General features: G+C 45.3%; 2 protein-coding genes and 1 pseudogene across 2 annotated transcripts; all 3 read right to left on the bottom strand.

Moving 5' to 3' along the window:
- Positions 1-7,529: 7,529 nt before the first annotated feature.
- Positions 7,530-10,013, bottom strand: LOC144508883 (ferritin heavy chain B-like). Its single transcript, XM_078237098.1, has 4 exons — positions 9,906-10,013; positions 8,195-8,341; positions 7,927-8,052; positions 7,530-7,676 (listed from the first exon to the last, which is right to left on the bottom strand). The coding sequence occupies exons 1-4, from the start codon at positions 10,005-10,007 to the stop codon at positions 7,530-7,532; spliced, it is 522 nt and encodes a 173-aa protein (XP_078093224.1). The 5' UTR covers positions 10,008-10,013.
- Positions 10,014-13,839: 3,826 nt separating this feature from the next.
- On the bottom strand, positions 13,840-18,406 carry LOC144509500 (ferritin heavy chain A-like; annotated as a pseudogene).
- A 2,664-nt stretch (positions 18,407-21,070) lies between these two features.
- On the bottom strand, positions 21,071-23,692 carry LOC144508882 (ferritin heavy chain, oocyte isoform-like). Its single transcript, XM_078237097.1, has 4 exons — positions 23,585-23,692; positions 22,066-22,212; positions 21,539-21,664; positions 21,071-21,217 (listed from the first exon to the last, which is right to left on the bottom strand). The coding sequence occupies exons 1-4, from the start codon at positions 23,684-23,686 to the stop codon at positions 21,071-21,073; spliced, it is 522 nt and encodes a 173-aa protein (XP_078093223.1). The 5' UTR covers positions 23,687-23,692.
- Between the last annotated feature and the right edge of the window lie 195 nt (positions 23,693-23,887).

Here is a 23,887-nt window from a genome sequence, read left to right as displayed (position 1 = left end):
AGCATCAAGACAGGCTAAAAAGATGTGTATTGTCTCCAGACAAGACAGCCAGTGAAACTCTGCAGGTCCACGCAACTGTGGGAGTTACAAATAGTGTGACATAAACCCAATATCCCGGTTGAGGCCGTCCTTGTGTGTGCGGAACTTGGCTATCAGTTTCTGCTCAGCGACTCTGCGCTGTCGTGTGTCGCGAAGGCCGCCTTGGAGAACGCTTACCCGAATATCAGAGGCCGAATGCCCGTGACCGCTGAAGTGCTCCCCAACAGGAAGAGAACAGTCTTGCCTGGTGATTGTCGAGATTATATAACCTTACCATAACACTCCAACTTTTATACTCGATACTCCGATTTATAAAGGCCAATGTACCAAAGGCACTCTTTACGACCCTATCCACCTGTGACGTCACTTTTAGGGAATTCTGTACCTGTATTCCCAGATCCCTCTGTTCAACTGCACTCTTCAGAGTCCTACCATTTACCCTGTACGTTCTTCTTTGGTTTGTCCTTCCAAAGTGCAATATCTCACACTTGTCTGCGTTAAATTCCATTTGCCATTTTTCAGCCCATTTTTCTATTTGGTCCAAATCCCTCTGCAAGCTTTGAAAACCTTCCTCACTGTCCACTACACCTCCAATCTTTGTATCATCAGCAAACTTGCTGATCCAATTGACCACATTATCATCCAGATCATTGATATAGATGACAAACAACAATGGACCCAACACCGATCCCTGCGGCACACCACTAGTCACAGGCCTCCACTCAGAGAAGCAATCCTCCACAACCACTCTCTGGCTTCTTCCATTGAGCCAGTGTCTTATCCAATTTACTACCTCCCCATGTATACCTAGCGACTGAACCTTCCTAACTAACCTCTCATGAGGGACCTTGTCAAAGGCCTTGCTGAAATCCAGGTAGACAACATCCACCGCCTTCCCTTCATCCACTTTCCTGGTAACCTCCTCGAAAAACTCTAATAGATTGGCCAAACATGACCTACCACGCACAAAGCCATGTTGACTCTCCCTAATAAGTCCCTGTCTATCCAAATATTTGTAGATCCTATCCCTTATCACACCTCACTATCTGCAAGTCCTGTCAATTTTGTGTCGTCTGCAAACTTACTGATCACCCCAGTTACACCTTCTTCCAGGTCGTTTATATAAATCACAAACAGCAGAGGTCCCAATACAGAGCCCTGCGGAACACCACTAGTCACAGGCCTCCAGCCGGAAAAAGACCCTTCCACTACCACCCTCTGTCTTCTGTGACCAAGCCAGTTCTCCACCCATCTAGCCACCTCCCCCTTTATCCCATGAGATCCAACCTTTTTCACCAGCCTACCATGAGGGACTTTGTCAAACGGAGCAGCCTTGGATAGATTCCATCAGGCCCTGGGGATTTGTCAGTCTTTATATTCTCTAACAAACCTAACACTTCCTCCCTTGTAATGGAGATTTTCTCCAACGGTTCAACACTCCCCTCCGAGACACTCCCAGTCAACACATCCCTCTCCTTTGTGAATACCGACGCAAAGTATTCATTTAGGATCTCCCCTACTTCTTTGGGCTCCAAGCATATTTCCCCACTTTTGTCCCTGAACGTTAACTCTGTTCCTCTCTCCACAGACGCTGTCAGACCTGCTGAACTTTTCCAGCTTTTCCTGTTTCTATTTCAGATTTCCAGCAGCTGTAGTATTTTACTTTCTTGGTTTCGGCACGGTGGCACAATGGTTAATACTGCTGCCTCGCAACGCCAGGGACCCGGGTTCGATTCCCGGCTTGGGTCATTGTCTGTGCGGATCCCCATGCACGTTCTTCTTGTGTCTGCGTGGGTTTCCTCCGGGAGCTCCGGTTTCCTCCCACAGTCCGAAAATGTGCAGGTCAAGTGAATTGGCCGTGCTAAATTCTCCCTCAGTGTTCCCGAACAGGCACCGGAGTGTGGCAACTAGGGGATTTTCACGGTAACTTCATTGCAGTGTGAATGTAGGCCGACTTTGACTAATAAATAAACTTTTAACTTTACTTCAAAGTGGACAGTCTCACTCTGATCTCTCTGCCAGCTTTGTCCCTGAATCTTTCGATGACCCTTTTGCTCCTCTGTATACTATTAGGGACCTGGGTTTGATTCCTGGCTTGGGTCACTGTCAGTGCGGAGTCTGCACGTTCTCCCCGTGTCTACGTGGGTTTCCTCCGGGTGCTCCGGTTTCCTCCCACAGTCCAAAGATGTGCAGGTTAGGTGGATTGGCCGTGCTAAATTGCCCCTTAGTGTCAGGGGGATTAGCTAGGGTAAATGCATGGGGTCATCGGGATAGGGTCTGGGTGGGATTGTGGTTGGTGCAGACTCAATGGGCCAAATGGCCTCCTTAGGCACTGTCGGGATTCTATGATCCCTGGAAGATGACATCTTGTCAATTGGAGGAATGCACACCCCAACTCCTTTATCCTAATAAAATTCTCCAATCATCTCTCAAATCTGATAGTGTGTGGAACTTGGTCATAAATAGATATTCCCTCACACTGATATTTATTGGTAGAAAGCTTCACAAAATTCTACATTCTTGTCTCAAGATTTCCTTCTTTTTCCCTTATAATTGCGTGGAGCTCAGGAATAAGGCAATTATGATTTTGTTGTAACCTTTCCTCAAACGGCCATCTATTCGGAGTTATACCTTCACAACATAACCAAGTTGGATTATTTCAAACTTTGTGGAAACCAGGAGAAATAACAATGGCCTCCTTCCCTGCAACTCTTGAAGAAAATGAAATCAATGATGCAGCCTCCAATGAACCAGAGTTCAGAGAATGCCAACCCTCATCGGTTTAGATGGAAGACATCTTCTGAATTGTACAGTGTGGTCTAGATGAATTGGAGAGGAAAAGCTTTGTCACAGTTCAGTGGAGATGTGTCGAGCATCGATAGGAAGCAAATACTGCCCCAAGGTGAGGAGCAAGTGAGTGAACACATCAATTCAAAGCCCTGCCCCCATTTCTAATCTGCCACAGATTCTGGACATTTCACTTGTAGCTGTTAGAAACTTTACAGCACAATGACAGCTGTAGAAATGTCACTTTCAGAAAACCCCTAAATCTGCTGAATTAGGTAGCACAGGGGGTTAGCACTGCTGCCTTGTAGCACCAGGAACCTGGGTTCAATTGCCACCTTGGGTGACTATTTGTGGAGAGTTTCCATGTTCACCTTGTGGCTGCATGGTTTTCCTCCCATAATCTAAAGATATGGGGGTTAGGTGGATTGGCTATGCTAAATTGCCCTTTAGTACCAGGAGATCAGTAGGGTAAATACATGGGGTTACAGGGATAGGGCCACTCAGATTGTGGTTAGTATAGACTTGATGGGCCAAATGGCCTCCTCCTTCACTGCAGGGATCCTATGGTTTTAAAGTACAATGAATCACATTTCAGAAGTAGGATTGGTGTTAGCTAGGAATTTTACACAAGGATTCATTGTGGAATGGTTTTATTTCCATACAGAGAAAGCAGAATTTACATTTTAATTCAGTTTACAAGAGGAGCAATGGTTCCAGAATCCCAGTCAGTTGAGGGTGAGCCTGTCAAACAGGTACTCTCCCATGCCATTCTCAGGGGCTCCCAGTCTCTTCAGGTTGGTGATGTGATCTCCAAGCTTCTTGATCATCTTCACTTGTTCATCCAAGTAGTGAGTCTCCAGGAAGTCACACAGCTGGAAAGGAGAGACATTAGTGACCATTAACTCAAATATGGAAGATCTTTCCCAGGAGAGAGTTACTCAGTGGATGGCAAAAGTATTACAAGTGGGTAATTCTGGTTAGTGTGTACAAGTAGCAAGTCACAATTCCATTAAACTGGAAGGGAGTGCCTCAGGAAATAGAGGTCTCTGGTTCCCAAGGCTTTTGGATTCTTTCAGTGATGCAGATCCAAGGTTTGGATGGCCTCTACTTATAGACTCAGCAACTGTGAAAGCTCAGACTGCAACCATGAAGGGCAGATTCCAATACCAACTTACATGAGGGTCAGTGTTCCCAGAAGAGAGTTTGTGCGGATCCAGCAGACTCTGGTTCACATTCTTCTCCATCTGCTTGTTAACAGCATCCTTGTGGTAGCTCTGATGCACTTGGGAAGCCATTTTGTACTCTCACTAGACGATAACTCAAACAAGCTGACCTGTTTGGCCACAAGCTTTTGTATTTATACCACTGGGACATCCTGCATTCAAACTGGCAATGACATCACCAATGGTGATTGACAATCCCTGACTGCCAATCAGGAATCTGCCATCAATCAAGGCACCAATCATGGTGGGGTGTGATATCCCAAGCCAATCAGAGCGGTGGAATACAGGCAGGTGTGGATGACTCAGAGGATCAGGAAAGGAGGAGGCCAATCAGCCCCTCAAGCCTATCCCACCATTCCTTTAGATCATGTCTGGTCTCATTACAACACTATTGACTCACCTATCCCATCATGCCCTTGCCTAACAAACAGCTAAAGTCCATGCCAACATTTAGGGTGAGCAAGGCCCAGGATTGCAGCAGCTTCTATGTGAAGATGTGCTTCTTACCATCACCCCATAACAGGCCAGCTCACATTGTGAGATCAAACTGTCTCTGCCCTGGACTTCCCCGGCCAAGGAAATCACTTCCCTCCCTCTACCCCATGAATGGCCCTCAATAGCTCAATGACAATCGCCCCTTATTCCATTCTATTCCTGATGGGATGCGAGATGATTCTAGCATTCTGCTCACGCTGCCGGGCTCCCGCTACAAGGTCAGATTATTGGGGTGGGTGGGGAGATGGTCACAATGTCGGTAAGGTCACCCGACTTTCAATCCAGGGGCCCTGAAGCTGAAGCTCAACACGGATTGAAATCCCACCCAGGCAGCCGGTGGAATTTAGAAATTCCATTAATTCACAAAAATCTGGATTTGAAAGCTGATCTCAGTAATGGATTTTTAAAAATGTTTATTTATTAGCGTCACAGGTAGGCTTACATTAACACCGCAATGAAGTTACTGTGAAAATCCCCCAGTCGCCACACTCCGGCGCCTGTTCGGGTACACAGAGGGAGAATTTAGCACGCCCAATGCACCCTAACCAACACGTCTTTTGGACTGTGGGAGGAAACCAGAGCACCCGGAGGAAACCCACGCAGACACGGGTCGAATGTGCAAACTCCGCCCAAGACAGGAATTGAACCCAGGTCCCTGGCACTGTGAGGCAGCAGCGCTAACCACTGTGCTTCCGTGCCATGGTAAGAATGGAACTATCTCCAATTGGGGTAAAAATCTACCTGGTTCACTCATGTCCCCTTTCGGGAAGGAAATCTGCCATCCTTACCTGGTCTGGCCTACATGTGACTCCAGAGCCACAGTGGTTGATCGTTAACTGCTCTCTGAAATGGCCGAGCGAGACACTCAATTCAGGGGCAGTTAGTGATGGGGAATAAATGCGGGCCCAGCCAGCGGCTCCCACACCCCCTGAGAGAATAACAAGAAACTGAACCCACTGCTCCAGATGTGGGTTTGAAATATTCTTTCACAAGGACGTGGGCGTCGCTGGCGAGGTCCAGTGTTTATTGCCCGTCCCCAATTGCCCTCGAGGTGGTGGTGGGTGAGCCGCCTTCCTGAACCCGCTGCTGTCCCTGTGATGTAGGTCCACCTGTCGTGTTGAGGGAATTCCAGGAATTTTTCCCCAGCGACAGTGAAGGAACGGTGATGTCACCCCAAATCAGGGTGGAACTATCAGCTCAAACTCACTTTCCACAACGAGAGACAAAGATCCATCCCTTTATATTCCAGCCGCACTGAGGTGAAGACTCCAATTCTAGGAGCATTTTCCATTCACTTGTGCGCCAGTCCCCTAGTTTTGAATAATTTCTGTTGCAAAACCCCATAATGTCCTCGCTCTCCTTCAGTTCCTTCCGCTTCATTGAGCAAACACAGCTTCAATGCTGACATTGCAAGTTGAGTTCTGAAGAGTCACATTGGACTCGAAATGTTAACTCTGTTTCTCTCTCCACAGACGCTGTCAGACCTGCTGAGCTTTTCCAGCATTTCCTGTTTCTATTTCAGATTTCCAGCAGCTGCAGTATTTTACTTTCTTGGTCCAAAGTGGACAACCTCACTCTGAACTCTCTGCCAGCTTTGCACCTGGATCCATCAATGTCCCTTTTGCTTCTCTGTACACTATTTACTGTGGCACCTAACTGTCATTGCTATTTCTTCATCTAGGTTCTGATTGGGATGAAAAGCTCAGGCCTCCTGTCCTGATCCCTGGGAGATGATATCTTGTCAATAGGAGGAATACACACACTGATTCCCTCTATCCTCCCAAAATCCCCTAATCCTGTCTAAAAATTTCATTCATTTCCCTTGATATTGTGTGGAACTTAGCCAATAACGCAATTGAATTTTTTAACAAAAGAATTCCTCAAACTAACATCCATTTGGAGTTTGATAATCAAGTTGATTTTAAACTATATGGGAAGGGGACATTACAATGGCCTCCTCTCTCGCCAGCTCCACTAGCAAATCTTGTGGATTCAAGGAATATAAATCAATGATCCAACCTCGAATGACACCGAGCTAAAGTCCAACAGGTGATTTGGTATCATGAGCTTTCGGAGCGCTGCTCCTTCATCAGGTGAGTGATAAAGGAGCAGTGCTCCAAAAGCTCGTGATACCAAATAAACCTGTTGCACTTTAACCTGGTGTTGAGAGACTTCTTACTGTGCCCACCCCAGTCCAACACCGACATTGCCACATCATGGCCAGCCTCTAATGAACTAGAGTTGAGAGAATGTCAACCCTCATTGACTTAAATAGAAGACACATTCCAAATTGTACATTTTAGTCTAAATGAACTCAAGGGAAAGTGAAAGGTTTGTCACAATTTTGTGTTGCCATAGATAGGAAGCAAATATTGGCTCACGGTGAGGAACAAATGAGTAAACGCACCAATTCAGTGTCCTCTCCCCCATTTCTAATCTTCCACAAATTCCAGCAGCTTCAGGTGAAACAACAAGAAACCTCCTCTGCAGCACAACAGTTGCAGAAAAGTCACTTTCAGAAATTGCCTCCAAGCTGCAGAATTGGATAGCAGAGCTGTTAGTTCTGAAACCTTACAGTACCAGGGACCTGGGTTCAATTCCCAGCTTGGGTGACCATCTGTGCGGAGTTACAACATTCACCTTGTGTGGGTTTCCTCCCACAGATGTGCAGGTTAGGGGGAATTGGCCATGGTAAATTGCCCCTTAGTGTCAGGGGATCAGTAGGGTAAATACATGGGTTACAGAGATAGCGCCACTTGGATTGTGGTATTGTAGACTTGATGGGCCAAATGGCCTCCTATGATTTTAAAGTCAGCAAACCACACTGGCGAAGCAATGAATCATGTTTCAGAAGCAGGATTGGTGTTAGACAGCAAGGAATTTTACACAAGTATTCATTGTGGAATGGTTTTATTTCCAGACAGAGAAAGCAGAATTTACATTTCAATTCTGTTCACAGGAGGAGCAATGGTTCTAGAATCCCAGTCAGTTCAGGGTGAGCCTGTCAAACAGGTACTCTCCCATGCCATTCTCAGGGGCTCCCAGTCTCTTCAGGTTGGTGATGTGATCTCCAAGCTTCTTGATCATCTTCACTTGTTCATCCAAGTAGTGAGTCTCCAGGAAGTCACACAGCTGGAAAGGAAAGACAGGAGAAATTAGTGAATATTAACTCAAACATTAATGAAAGATCTTTCCCCAGGAGAGAGTTACCCCCATCTTGCACTTGGTGGATGGGGGAAGTATAACATGTGGTTAATGTGCACAAGTAACAATTCCATTAAATTGGGAGCAAGTGTCTCAAGAAACAGGTCTCAGACTCAAAAAGCCTTGGGAACCACTTAGCCTCTACAACTGTGAAGGGCAGATTCCAATACCAACTCACATGAGGGTCGGTGTTCCCAGAGGAGAGTTTGTGCAGATCCAGCAGACTCTGGTTCACATTCTTCTCCATCTGCAGAGCTCTCTGCATGGCCTCCAGACCATTGCTCCACTCATCCTGCTCTGGCTTCTGGAAGAGGGGAAAGAGACAGTTCATTCACAAGAGTCAAAATACATGAGTGGGAATCATAACCAGAATTTAAGATATCAATGCACAATAATAACTGTATTAAACCATATTTCAGTCAAAGGCAATATTCATTAAATCCAACCTTGACATCCTCCAGGATGACTCTGCCTCCACGTTTATTCTGGAATTCCATCAGTTTCTCAGCGTGTTCCCGTTCCTCATGTGACTGCTCCTTGAAGAACTCAGCAAAGTGACTCAGGGCAACATCATCCCAGTCAAAGTAAGAGGACTGCAGGGAGAGACACAAGTGGGTCAGATCAGACAGAGATGTCACCAAACTCTTAATACAGCAGTGTTGGGGAAGATTGTTCAACCTCAATACCTAGACTTTAATTAAAGGATGGGACAGTTTTTAATGAAAGGTTTTGTTAGAGAATCTTTGGAATTCTCTGCCCAGAGGGCTGTGTTGCCCCATCATGGATGACATTGGAGGCTGGGATAGGCAGATCTTTGCTCTTACGCATTTGAGGGATGATGGGAGCAGGGAGGAAAATGGTGTCAAAGACCAGATCCACCATGATCCTATTGGATGGCGTAACAGCTTGATGGGCCCTGGCCAGAGTTCTTAGAACTTGCTTTCAGCAAAATCCAGGAGCAATAATGCTTCTTAGATTGAAATTCAGTTCGAAATCTGATTAAACAAAAAGAATGAAGTTCAATGCCCCATCCCCATCCCATTGGAGTGACATTAATTATGTAAAAAAGATTCTTCAAGTTCAGTCATTTAAACATTTGAAATACTCAGGCAATAGTTCCCATCAGGATTAACTCACTTAGGGAAGAGGATAAACTGACCATAACTAATTAGCTAATGTTCCATTAACCAGTCACCCAATTGCATTTATTTGCTTCCCTGATTGGGGAAGGTCTATACATCTCCACAAGGAACTACAAAAGATCATGAATGTAGCCCAGTCCATCACACAAAGCAGCCTCCCATCCATTGACTCTATCTACACTTCCCACTGCCTTAGAAAAGCAACCAGCATAATTAAGGACCCCACACACCCCAGACATTCTCTCTTCCACCTTAATTTATTATTAGGAAAGAGATGGAAAAGTCTGAGGTCACATACCAACTGACACAAGAACAGCTTCTTCCCTGCTGCCATCAGACCTTTGAATGGACCTACCGTGCATTAAGTTGATCTTTCTCTACACCCTAGCTATGACTAACACTACATTCTGCACTCTCCTTTCCTTCTGTATAAAGACAGAAGAAACAATACTTTTCACTGTATGTTAATGTGACTATAATAAATCAAAGTAATCATTCCACTAGAAACTTCTAGTTTTAGATCTAAAAAAACTCCAAACTAGACAGTAATTCTAAAACAGGAACAAACTCCTGGGGAGTGTTGACTCTATTCAGTCTGGGGAGGGGAAAAAAGCCATATAGAATCCTACAGTACAGAGGGAGGCGATTCAGCCCCATCAAATCTGCACCAACACAATGCCACCCAGGCTCTATCCCCATTTACCCAAGTTAGTCCCCGACACTAAGGGGCAATTTAGCATGATCAATCCACCTAACCCATACATCTGTGGAAGGAACCTGGAGCACCTAGAGGAAACCTATATAGATACAAGTAGAACATGCAGACGCCACACAGACATTGATCCAAGCTGAGAATCAAACCCAGGTCCCAGGCACTAGGAGGCAGTAGTGCTAATCACTGAGACCTTAAATATTTAAAGCCAACTCATCAACCTAGAGAAATTCTACCTGCTCACAATGCAACACAGTCACCGTGTTAAACTGAAACTAGGACTCCCAGAAATGGAAAGCTCACCATGGAGAGGTAAACATAGGAGGAATAGAGCTCCAGGTTGATCTGCTTGTTAACAGCATCCTCACAGTCCTTGTGGTAGTTCTGACACACTTGGGAAACCATCTCACTGAGGATAAGAGTCACACAACAACAAGCTGACCTCTGCCCTCACAAGCTCTTGTATTTATACCACTGGGACATCCTGCATTCAAAATGGGAATGACATCACCAATGATGATTGACAACCCCTGACAGCCAATCAGGAATCCAGGCACCAATGAATATTCTTAAGGCAGTGCTGGGTAGATTCTTTGTAAGTGAGGGTGTGATAGGTATCAGGGGTCAAAGGAATGTAGATTTGAGGTTGCTAAGAGGTCAACCATGATCCTTTCAAATGATGGAGCAGGCTCGAGGGGCTGAATGGCCTTCACCTGCTCCTTGTCCGTCTGTTTATATGGCAGCTACAAAAGCAAACTTAAAAAGGCTGATAGAATTTTATTCTTCATCTGAAGCGAGTTGGAAAAGAGGTTCTGAAACAGCTGTATAAAAAGCAGCTTAGCCCACATCTGCAACATTGTGATCAGTTTGGATAAATTCACTTTGGAGAGAATGCAGAACAGATTCACCAGAACAATATCAATGTTTTTGACAAACCAAATAAATTAATTCAGATTAGCAAGGGGATAAATTAAAAGGGGCAGCTCCCAAAAAGGAAGGGATCTGCCCAAACCAAAAGACAAAGTGGAAAGGAAACTTAAATCATCAAATTAAAATGTGATTAAAGGGGTCAATAATGCACCCCAGCCCCTGCTGTGCCCAGCGGGCACGGAAGGTGTTGACAATGCCCTCGGACACCGCATGCTCCCTCTCCAGTCACACCCGGTCACGAATATAGCCGCAGTAGATGGGCAGACAGTTGGGTTGGACGGCCGCCTCGGTCGCCCGCTGTCTGGACCCTGTCGGTGCCATGCCTTGCCAGGCCCAGGAGCAGGTTCACGAGGAGGTCTTCCTCCTTCCCCATCCCCCTCCACACCGGGTGTCCGTAGATCAGGAGCGTGGGGCTGAAGAGCAAACAAAATATCAACAGAAGGTTGTGGGGTGTGATACCCAGAGCCAATCAGAGCTGTGGAAGACAGGAGGGTGAGGATGATTATTCAGTGATTGGGACATTCAAACCGCCACATCATTTAATGCTTTTAGCGCCGGTATCGTTCCGGGCACTCTGCGGAGGGATCCTCCCCCACTATCTTGGGAATCTGGGCTGGAGGGTGATGCAGACAGCAGTCCCGTACAACAGAAGGGTTCACAGACTCCCAAGCAACCTTCCCTTTTTGCAACCTTGTCGAGCCCGTGGACCATGTCTACGTTCAATGTGATAGGCTGCACACCCTCTCTATTTTCCTCACAAACCTTCTGTTGATGTTTTGTTTGCTCTTCAGCCCCACGCTCCTGATCTACGGGCACCCGGTGCGGAGGGGGGCGGGGAAGGAGGAGGACCTCCTCGTGAACCTGCTCCTGGGCCTGGCAAACCTTGCCACCGACAGGGTCCAGACAGTGGGCGACTGAGGCGGCCGTCCAACCCAACTGTCTGCCCATCTACCATGGCTATATTCGTGATCGGGCGTGACTGGAGAGGGAGCATGCGGAGTCCGAGGGCATTGTCAACACCTTCCGTGCCCGCTGGGCACCGCAGGGGCTGGGGTGCATTATTGACCCCTTTAGTCACATTTTAATTTGATGATTTAAGTTTCCTTTCCACTTTGTCTTTTGGTTTGGGCAGATCCCTTCCTTTTTGGGAGCTGCCCCTTTTAATTTATCCCCTTGCTAATCTGAATTAATTTATTTGGTTTGTCAAAAACATTGATATCGTTCTGGTGAATCTGTTCTGCATTCTCTCCAAAGTGAATTTATCCAAACTGATCACAATGTTGCAGGTGTGGTCTAAGCTGCTTTTTATACAGCTGTTTCAGAATCTCTCTTCCAACTCGCTTCAGATGAAGAATAAAATTCTATTAGACTTTTTAAGTTTGCTTTTGTAGCTGCCATATAAACAGACGGACAAGGAGCAGGTGAAGACCATTCAGCCCCTCGAGCCTGCTCCATCATTTGATAAGATCATGGTTGACCTCTTAGTAACCTCAAAGCTGCATCCCGTTGACCCCTGATAACCTAACACACCCTCGCTTACAAAGAATCTACCCAGCACTGCCTTAAGAATATTCAACGATTCTGCTTTCACCATCTTTTTAGGAAGAGTTTAGTCCACTACCTTTTAGTAATTTCTTTACAGTTGCAGTGTTGACACAATATTATGTTTTTTTTCATTCATTTGTGGCACATGGGTGTCGCTGGCTGGCCAGCATTTATTGCCCTTCCCTAGTTGAGAGTCAACCACATTGCTGTGGCTCTGGAGTCACATGTAGGCCAGACCAGGTAAGGACGGCAGATTTCCTTCCCTAAAGGGACATTAGTGAAACAGATGGGTTTTTCCAACAATCAACAATGGTTTCATGGTCATCAGTAGATTCTTAATTCCAGATTTTTGCCTTGAATTCAAATTCCACCATCTGCCATGGTGGGATTCGAACCCGGATCCCCAGAACATTAGCTGAGTTTCTGGATTAATAGTCTAGCGATAATACCACTAGGCCATCGCCTCCCCTTGGAGATAGATTGGAAGAGGCTGACCAGCACCAGACAAAGCCACAGGGAATCTACAAACCAACTGACAAGTTGGGGGGAATGTAAAATGGATTTGTAATGAGTGTCAGACAGAACGCTATTGCTCAGTCAGTGTGAAGTGTGATGTGGAGTTTCATCCCCAAATTTGAGAACTGGAGACACCAGCGTTTTTCCCCTTTTAATCAGAAAACTGAGTCTACTCTTTTTAAAAACATACTGCTGGGTGGGATGTGTCTGCTTCCTCGCATGGCCAGTATTTGTTGGCCATGGCTCGCTGGGCCATTTCAGAGGGTGGTTAAGAGTCAGCCACACGGCTGTGGGTCTGGAGTCACATGTCAGCCAGACTGGGTACAAATGGCTGTCGGGAAGATTTTAATCACAAAATGATTTATCTTCAAGGATGAAGAAAAAGTCTGGAAGAATTGGTGTTTTTAAAGACATTGTTTCTGAAAGAATCAATGCAGGATTCTAGAACTGGATTTTCCCTCTGCTTTGAAGAGAGATGGAGTGACTGCTTCATGAGGAAGCCCGTGGTCGTTCATAGTCTGCAACTGGAAGTGACTACACCTTGCTCCAGAGTTCTCTCCACACTGAAGTGGAGCATTCTGGAATGTTTCTCCAGGCCATCTGTAAAAGCAATGCAGGATTTATTGATTCTATCACAGGTCAGCACAGAGAGACCCACCCTTGGTAACCCAGACTCCATTTTAAAGGATTCCACCATCCATTAAATCCTACAAATGGAGAAGGTCATTCAGCCCATTGTGTTTCCCCAATGCCAACAATAGCACTCAGGGCCCTTGCTCCACATTTACATTGGGCAATCCCCCAACCTGCACATCTTGCTGTCGAACCCTGACTTTTGCCTTTATCTACAACCAGGTTGTTGAATTTGTCAAAGGAAACCTGGGTAAAGTTTTGTATCCTGGGTAACAGCAGTGAAGAGGAACACTTGTGACCAACTGCACACTCCCTTCCTGATTGTTGCGAGTTTCTTCTCTACTAAAAAGGAGATTGTCCCTGTTAGTCCAGAACAGCAGGACTCTTTTGTAGAGAAGTGAGCAGATTACAGTTACAGAAATTCTTTGCATGCTGAACAGGACGAGAGCAAACCAGGAGAGAAATGTTTGAACCCAGATACTGAATTACACTAAAGAAAAGAAAAATTCAGTCCAACAATAAATATTTTTATTTCCAAATACAGCAACAGCTCAGAACAGGAAATGGAGCACAAAAAACAGTCAGAATTGGATCAAACTTCACTCCCATCCAATCAGTTGAGGGTGAGCCTGTCAAACAGGTACTCTCCCATGCCATTCTCAGGGGCTCCCAGTCTCTTCAGGTTGGTGATGTGATCGCCAAGCTTCTTGATCATCTTCACTTGTTCATCCAAGTAGTGAGTCTCCAGGAAGTCACACAGCTGGAAAGGAAAGACAGGAGAAATTAGTGACTATTAACTCAAACATGGAAGATCTTGTCCAGGTGAGAGTTACCCTCATCTTGCACTGGGTGGATGGGGAAAGTATTACAAGTGGGCGATTCTGGTTAGTGCGTACAGGTAGCAAGTCACAATTACATTAAACCGGGAGAGAGTGACTCGGGAAGCAGGTCTCAGACTCCAGAACCCTTGGGAAGCATTCAGCAATGCGGATCCAAGGTTCGGATGGTCTGTGCCTATAGACTCAGCAACTGAGACAGCTCAGACTGCAACTGTGAAGGGCGGATTACGCACGCACACACAAATCTATGGTTATTGTCAACTCCATCATGTTAAACAAAGGTACATGAAAATGGAGACTGTTTAGCTTATTTCAAGCTGGGTTAATCACATTTCTGAATAACAGTGGAGACAGCAAAAAATAGCTGTTCCTCTTATCTGGGCAAGAAGTCTCACAACACCAGGTTAAAGTCCAACAGGTTTATTCTACCAAATAAACCTGTTGGACTTTAACCTGGTGTTGTGAGACTTCTTACTGTGCTTACCCCAGTCCAACGCCGGCATCTCCACATCATGGCCTCTTATCTGGTACAGACATGAAAAACACCGAACTCTGACAAAAACATGAACTCTGCAGTGTTCTCAACAAAATCACAGAGTTCAGGTCTTAATGCTCAAGTGTGACAAAGTTCATTAACCCATTCCCGACTTCAGATATTACCTTGGAAACCATTACATCAGTTCAGCAACTAAAGGTGACAGAGTTAGAATCAAAGCCCATTCTCTCAAATTATTTCAATTGAAAGCACATTCTCTGCACCAGAGCCAATCACCACAAACTAAGCCAGTTTACAGCCCAGAACCCCATTTGTTGTTGCGTTAGCCACTCATTCAGGGTGATCCAAAGGTCAAAGCCACACCAACTCATCATGCACCCGTTCTCAGGTCAACACTAGGCAGTAGGAACCCAAGGATGCTCTGGGAAAAATGAACTAAACTATTTAAGAAAATTAAGGTGGCATCAAGAGGACAGAATCCAACCTTGACATCCTCCAGGATGAGTCTGCCTCCACGTTTATTCTAGAATTCCATCAGTTTCTCAGCATGTTCCCATTCCTCATGCGACTGCTCCTTGAAGAACTCAGCAAAGTGACTCAGGGCAACATCATCCCGGTCAAAGAAAGAGGACTGCAGGGAGAGACAAAAGGGGAGAGTCAAGTTTGACCCAAGGGAAAAAACAACAGCAGCGTCACAGTCGATAACTCATACTTTTTGACTTCAATAGCTGGCCTTTAAGGGACTGAGTATTTCCTCGAAAGCCAAATATCAATGTTTTTCCTCAGTATGTTGACAGTCCATCCCTGGAAAACCCAAAGAGCAATAATGCTTTCTGGTTGAATGTTAAGTTTCAACATGGGAGAAATTGAGGGAGTATAGCAAAGGCTTACCAGCCCGATTCCTGGGATAGAATATCTGTCATGAGACCAAGTCAGTTAGGATTAGATTCAGAGTTATGAGGGGGATCTCATAGAAACAAAATTCTAACAGGGTAGATTCAGAAAGAAGGTGCCAAATGATGCAAGAGTCCAGAGCTAGAGGGTCATAGTTTGAGGATAAGGGGAAAACCTTTTAGGACTGAGATGAGGAGAAATTTCTTCACCCAGAGGGTGGTGAATGTGTGGAATTCACTACCACAGAAAGTAGTGAAGGCCAAAACGTTGTGAATACTTGGGGTGAAAGGAATCAAGGGATATGGGGCAGGGCATAGAACATAGAACATAGAACATTACAGCGCAGAACAGGCCCTTCGGCCCACGATGTTGCACCGACCAGTTAAAAAAAAAACTGTGACCCTCCAACCTAAACCAATTTCTTTTCGTCCATGAACCTATCTACGGATCTCTTAAACGCCCCCAAACTAGGCGCATTTACTACTGATGCTGGCAGGGCATTCCAATCCCTCACCACCCTCTGGGTAAAGAACCTACCCCTGACATCGGTTCTATAACTACCCCCCCTCAATTTAAAGCCATGCCCCCTCGTGCTGGATTTCTCCATCAGAGGAAAAAGGCTATCACTATCCACCCTATCTAAACCTCTAATCATCTTATATGTTTCAATAAGATCCCCTCTTAGCCGCCGCCTTTCCAGCGAAAACAATCCCAAATCCCTCAGCCTCTCCTCATAGGATCTCCCCTCCATACCAGGCAACATCCTGGTAAACCTCCTCTGCACCCTCTCCAAAGCCTCCACATCCTTCCTGTAATGTGGGGACCAGAACTGCACACAGTACTCCAAGTGCGGCCGCACCAGAGTTGTGTACAGTTGCAACATAACGCTACGACTCCTAAATTCAATCCCCCTACCAATAAACGCCAAGACACCATATGCCTTCTTAACAACCTTATCTACTTGATTCCCAACTTTCAGGGATCTATGCACACATACACCTAGATCCCTCTGCTCCTCCACACTATTCAAAGTCCTCCCGTTAGCCCTATACTCAACACATCTGTTATTCCTACCAAAGTGAATTACCTCACACTTCTCCGCATTAAACTCCATCCGCCACCTCTCGGCCCAACTTTGCAACCTGTCTAAGTCTTCCTGCAAACTACGACACCCTTCCTCACTGTCTACCACACCACCGACTTTGGTGTCATCAGCAAATTTGCTAATCCACCCAACTATACCCTCATCCAGATCATTAATAAATATTACAAACAGCAGTGGCCCCAAAACAGATCCCTGAGGTACACCACTTGTAACCGCACTCCATGATGAATATTTACTATCAACCACCACCCTCTGTTTCCTATCCGCTAGCCAATTCCTGATCCAATTTCCTAGATCACCCCCAATCCCATACATCTGCATTTTCTGCAGAAGCCTACCATGGTGAACCTTATCAAACGCCTTACTAAAATCCATATATACCACGTCCACTGCCTTGCCCCCATCCACCTCCTTGGTCACTTTCTCAAAAAACTCAATAAGGTTAGTAAGGCACGACCTACCTGCCACAAAACCATGCTGACTATCACCTATCAATTCATTACTCTCCAAATAACTATAAATCCTATCCCTTATAATTTTTTCCAACATCTTGCCGACAACAGAAGTGAGACTCACCGGTCTATAATTCCCGGGGAAGTCTCTGTTCCCCTTCTTAAACAATGGGACAACATTCGCTAACCTCCAATCTTCTGGTACTATACCAGAGGCCAACGACGACCTGAAGATCAGAGCCAGAGGCTCTGCAATCACTTCTCTTGCCTCCCAGAGAATCCTTGGATAAATCCCATCCGGACCAGGGGATTTATCTATTTTCAGACCCTCCAGAATATCCTGCACATCCTCCTTATCAACTGTAATACTGTCTATTCTACTCCCTTGCAACCCAGTGTCCTCCTCAGCTATATTCATGTCCCCTTGCGTGAACACCGAAGAGAATCGGGATATCAAGTTTGATCTTCAACCAGGATCAAAATGGCCCTACTTTTATTTTCTATGTTTCTCCTCTCTCTCTCCCATGCCAAAGGTCAGATGTCAAAGAAAAAAAATGCTTCAAATCAGTCACTTAAATGTTTTAGAAAGGAAAGAGTTCAGCACATCAGGATTTACTCATTTAAAGAAAGAGGATAAACTGACCACAGCTAATGTTTCACTAACCAGTCACCCAATTACATTTAATTGCTCCCTCTGATTGGGGAAGGTTGCATAGGTCTGTGCATCACCAATATAATCCTTCTACTGCAAAACTCATGGAACCATTGAATCCCTACAATGCAGAAGGACACCATTCAGCCCATCAAATCTGCACCAACCACAATCCCACCCAGGCCCTATTCCCCAAACTTGATGCATTTACCCTAGGTAGACCCACTGAATTGAAAGGGCAATTTAGCATGGCCACTCCTCCTAGCCCACACATCTTCAGATTGCAGGAGGAAACCCACAAACACGGACAACGTGCAAACTTCACACAAAGTGACCCAAGCCAAGAATTGAACATAGGTCCCTGGCACTGTGAGGCAGCAGTGCTAATCATTGTGCCACTATGTCACCCAGTTTGCATTGACTGATCTTGTAACCCAGAGTTACTTTTAGATTTAAAACAACTCCAAACTGGACACAGCAATTCTAAAACAGTTCCTGCTGGGAGTGTTGACTCTATTCAGTCTGGGGGAGGGAGATATCTAAAACCAACTCATCAACCAAGAGACATTCTACCTGCTCACAATGCAACACAGTCACCGTGTTAAACTGAAACTAGGACTCCCAGAAATGGAAAGCTCACCATGGAGAGGTAAACATAGGAGGAATAGAGCTCCAGGTTGATCTGCTTGTTAACAGCATCCTCACAGTCCTGGTGGTAGTTCTGACGCACTTGGGAAGCCATCTCACTGAGGATAAGAGTCACACAACAACAAGCTGACCTTTACCCTCACAAGCTCTTGTATTTATACCACTGGGACATCCTGCATTCAAACTGGGAATGACAGCACCAATGATGATTGACAATCCCTGACAACCAATCAGGACTCTGTTGTGAATCCAGGCACCAATGAATCAATGAGGGGGGGGGTGGGGTGTGATACCCAGAGCCAATCAGAGCTGTTGAAGACAGGCGGATAAGGATGATTATTCTGTGTTTGGGACATTCAACCCCTCGAGTGTTTTCTCCCATTCTGGACTGAATTTTAACTCGATTCACCCGCCTTGGTTCCATTTACCTTCAGCCCTTCCAGAACAACAATCGAAGCTTGGAAATGTTCAAATGATCCCTAACATTTTGGGAGAGAGTTCCAGATTCCCAGCATGCTTTGTGCGAATAATTGCCTCCTATTTTCCCCCCTGAACAAGCTGGTTCTAAACTTAACCTCGTGACCCCGTCCCACCAGGGGAAATGGTTTCTCTCTCTCCACCCTCTCAAATCCAATCATCATCTTCAACACCTCCATTAGAACCTTCCCTTCATTTTCTGGACGGCAGGGATTGCAAGACCAGTCAATGCAAACGGTCCTCGTCATTTAACCCTTTCAGCGCTGGTATCGTTCTGGTGAATCTGTTCTGCATCCTCTCTACAGTGAATTGATCCAAACTGGACTCAATGTTCCAGATGTTGTCTAAGGTAGTCTTTATACAGCTGTTTCAGAACCTCTACCCCTCTCTCTTCCAGCTCCCTTGAGATGAAGAATAATATTCTATTATGTTTTTAAAATTTGCTTTGTAGCTGTCATTTGAACAAGGAGCAGGAACAGGCCATTCAGCCCCTCGAACCTGCTCCACAATCTGCCGTGGTGGGATTCGAACCTGGATCCCCAGAACATTAGCTGAGTTTCTGGATTAATAGTCTGGTGATAATACCACTAGGCCATCGCCTCCGCTTGGAGATAGATTGGAAGAAGCTGACCAGCACCAGACAAAGCCACAGGGAATCTACAAACCAACTGACAAGTTGGGGAATGGAAAATGGGTTTGTGATGAGTATCAGACAGAACGCTATTGCTCAGTCAGTGTGAAGTGGAGTTTTATCCCCAAATTTCAGAGCTGGAAACACCAGCGTTTTTCCCCTTTATCAGAAAACTTTGAGTCCACTCTTTTATTTACATTATTCTTTGGTGGGATGTGGTTGTTCCTCACAAGGCCAGTATTTTGTTGGCCATGGATCGCTGGGCCATTTCAGAGGGTGGGTAAGAGTCAGCCACACGGCTGTGGGTCTGGAGTCACGTGTCAGCCAGACTGGGTACAATTGGCTGTCGGGAAGACTTTAATCACAGAAAATGATTCATCTTCAAGGACTAATTTGATTCGATTTATTTTCACACGTATTGGGATAGAGTGAAAAGTATTGTTTATTGCACGCTACACAGACAAAGCATACTGTTCATAGAGAAGGAAAGAGAGTCTGGAAGAATTGGTGTTTTTAAAGACATTGTTCAATGCAGGACTGACTGCTATTCCAGGAAAAACATCTTTTTACACAGGTAACAAAGCAGTTGTGAAAGGAAACGGGATTCCTCCTGAGCTTGATGGGTGGTCATGAGCTCAGTGTATTTTCCTTAGCTTTGAGGAGAGATGAAGCCACTGCTTCGGAGGACAACTTGGATCTCCAAGCTTCAGAAGAACTTGGGTCTTTTTTGCAGTCCACAGCTGGAAGTGAATACAGCCTGCTCTACACACTGAAGTGCCAGACCATCTGTAAAGTAATGCAGGATTCATTGATTCTTTCACAGTTCAGCCTTGTGAAACCTATGCTGTGTAACCCAGACTCCATCAGCCATTCAATCCTACAATGCAGAGAAGCCATTTACCTGTTGTGTTTGCACAAGTGCTGAGAATATCTATCAAGGCCCTCTCTCTATATAACCCCACACTTACCATGGCCACTCCCCCTAACCTGCACATCTTGCTGTTGAACCCTGTCTTTTAACCTAAGTTATTGCCTTTCACACACAAATGTCAGGGGGACATATTTTACACAGAGGGTGGTGGAGGCCTGGAATGCACTGCCAAGCAAGGTGATTGAGGTGGATACGCTGGGATTGTTTAAGACCTATCTAAATAACCACATGAACAGACTAGGAATAGAGGGATACAAACAAATGGTCTAGTTGGACACATGAGCGGGGCAGACATGGAGGGCCGAAGGGCCTGTTCCTGTATTGTTCACCCAGATTGTTCATTAAGTTTGTCAAAGGAAATTTGACAAGTCTTGTATTCTGGGTAACAACAGTGAAAATGAACACTTGTGACCAACTGCACACTCCCTTTGATTGTTGTATTTCCTTCTCTAAACGACATCTTCCCCATTATTCCACAACTTCAGCAGGACTCTCCTTTGCTGGGGAAGTGAGCAGATTACAGTTACAGAAATCCTTCACATGCTGAAAACCCACAAGAGGTGAGTGAATCAAGAGAAATCGTGAAGCCCAGCGACTGAACTCCACTAAAGGACAAGGGAAAAAAAAAATTCGGTCCTTTTTTTATTTCCAAAGACAGCAACAGCTCAGGAAAGGGAGCACAAAAAAGTCAGAATGGGATCAAACTTCATTCCCAAGACTCAGTTGAGGGTGAGCCTGTCAAACAGGTACTCTCCCATGCCATTCTCAGGGGCTCCCAGTCTCTTCAGGTTGGTGATGTGATCTCCAAGCTTCTTGATCATCTTCACTTGTTCATCCAAGTAGTGAGTCTCCAGGAAGTCACACAGCTGGAAAGGAAAGACAGGAGAAAATTAGTGAGTTCTATTATCCAGATGAAGTATTCCCTCCCCCACCAGATGGAAGATGTAATACACAATTCTGCTTCTACCTAAAGTGGCAGGTCACAATTCCATTAAACTGGGAGTGAATGGATCAGGAAACATTGCTGCCTCAGAATGGATCTGTTTAGTGATCGGTTCAGTGTAGGTGACCTTTGCAGAACAAATCCACAAGTGGGAAACACAAAGCAATGGAATTCTGTCATGGGGGGAGTTGTAGATTCCAATATCATCTCAACACCACTGTGGAAAACCCACTACACAACTTACATGAGGGTCGGTGTTCCCAGAGGAGAGTTTGTGCAGATCCAGCAGACTCTGGTTCACATTCTTCTCCATCTGCAGAGCTCTCTGCATTGTCTCCAGACCATTGCTCCACTCATCCTGCTCTGGCTTCTGGAAGAGGGGAAAAAGCTTCATTATTCTATTGGGGAGGGGGAAGGTGACAATTTAGTAGCAATTAGTCCATAGAGCAGCATGCTGAGTATTAGAAACACTGGGATGACATTGGAGACCATTACTGGACAAAGATCAGCTCATTAACTCTGCTAGTTAGTTAGAACATTCCCAATTTGTCCAAATGCCTCAGAACAGGAATTTACCCATCAATGTTTATAGCTTCAGCCCACATTCACCACCAAATGATCATTCATTTGGTCAGCTGGTCAAAAGATCCACATCACACCAACTTGTCATGTACCCATCCTAACTTTGCACCAACATTAGAAATGAGAAGGAACTTGTTCAGAAATCTAAATTGCATCTTAGAAGATTCTCCCAAGAGAAAAAGATCCAACCTTGACATCCTCCAGGATGAGTCTGCCTCCACGTTTATTCTGGAATTCCATCAGTTTCTCAGCGTGTTCCCGTTCCTCATGTGACTGCTCCTTGAAGAACTCAGCAAAGTGACTCAGGGCAACATCATCCCGGTCAAAGTAAGAGGACTGCAGGGAGAGATAAATGGAAGAGTCAGGTTTGACCCAGATGTCACAGTCACTTCACTGTAGATAACATATTTTTTGACCTCAATAGTTGGCCTTTAAGGGACTGAGTATTTCCTAGAATGCCAAATATCAATGTTTCTCATTATGTTGACAGCCCAGCCCTGGAAAACCCAAGAGCAATAATGCTTTTTGGATTGTTCTGTCAACATGGAGAAATTAGAAGGAGTACAGCAGAGGTTTACCAGGCTGATCCCTGGAGTGGCAGACCTGTCATACAAGGAGGGACCAAGTCATTATAATATTATACTCACGAGCTGAGAGAGAGGGGATCTCAAGTGTATCAAATTAACAGGATTAGACAGGGTAGATTCTGAAAGAAGTTGCCAATAATGTGCTGCCCAGAACTAGGGGGTGATAGTTTGAAGATAAAGGGTAGACCTTCTAGGAAGGAGGGGAGGAGAAACTTCTTCACCCAGAGAGAGTGGTGGATGTGTGGAATTCACCACCACAGAGTGTAGTTGAGGCCAAAACATTGTGATTTGAAGAAGAAATTAGATATAGCTCTTGGGGCTAAGGGTAGGGAAGGTGGGATCATGATATTGAATATGATGATCTTGTAAAATTGAAGAGGCGGCCAAAATATGGAGAGATTTGAAGAAATTAGTACTTGAAGCTAATAGGATGTTGAGTGGGTTGGGGCAGGATCAGGGTATGATGAGGATTAGCCATGATCAAATTAATGGCTGAACAGCCAGTTTTGAGTCTTCCTTTCACTCCCAGTCTAAATGGACTCAATTATAGAAAAGGGAAAAATCCTCCAATCAGTAACTTGTGCTGAACTCTTGCCAACCTGAAGTGTAGCTCATCAGGATTTACTCACTGGGGGAAGAACAGAAACTGAGTAAAAGGTAGTTAGCTAATATTTCACCAACCAGTCACCCAACTACATTTAATTGCTTCCCTCTAATTGGAGGGGTTGAGGCCTATGTACCAGAAATATAGGCTAGAATTTTACCAGCCCATCCACCACAGGAATTGGATCAGGCAAAGGGCAGAGCATGGGAAGGTCCATTGGCCTCAGGCAGAATTTTACAGTTTCAGGACAAGCAAGGACATTAAATCCCATCCATGATCTTCCTACTGGAAACCTCATGGAACCCTAGAGTTAGTTTTAGATCTAAAAAACACCAAGCAGGACACAGCAATTCTAAAACAGGAACAAGCTCCTGTTGGGAGTGTTGACTCTATTCAGTCTGGGGGAGGGAGATATCTAAAACCCAACTCATCAACCTAGAGAAATTCTACCTGCTCACAATGCAACACAGTCACCGTGTTAAACTGAAACTAGGACTCCCAGAAATGTAAAGCTCACCATGGAGAGGTAAACATAGGAGGAATAGAGCTCCAGGTTGATCTGCTTGTTAACAGCATCCTCACAGTCCTTGTGGTAGTTCTGACACACTTGGGAAGCCATCTCACTGAGGATAAGAGTCACACAACAACAAGCTGACCTCTGCCCTCACAAGCTCTTGTATTTATACCACTGGGACATCCTGCATTCAAACTGGGAATGACATCACCAATGATGAATGGCAATCCCTGACAGCCAATCAGGAATCCAGGCACCAATGAATCAATAAGAGGGGGTGGGGTGTGATACCCAGAGCCAATCGGA

This window comes from Mustelus asterias, chromosome 21, assembly GCF_964213995.1.
Source record: "Mustelus asterias chromosome 21, sMusAst1.hap1.1, whole genome shotgun sequence".
Lineage (NCBI taxonomy): Eukaryota > Metazoa > Chordata > Chondrichthyes > Carcharhiniformes > Triakidae > Mustelus > Mustelus asterias.
The sequence above is the reverse complement of the archived record's forward strand: the minus strand, read 5'-3'. Positions and strand labels throughout refer to the sequence as shown.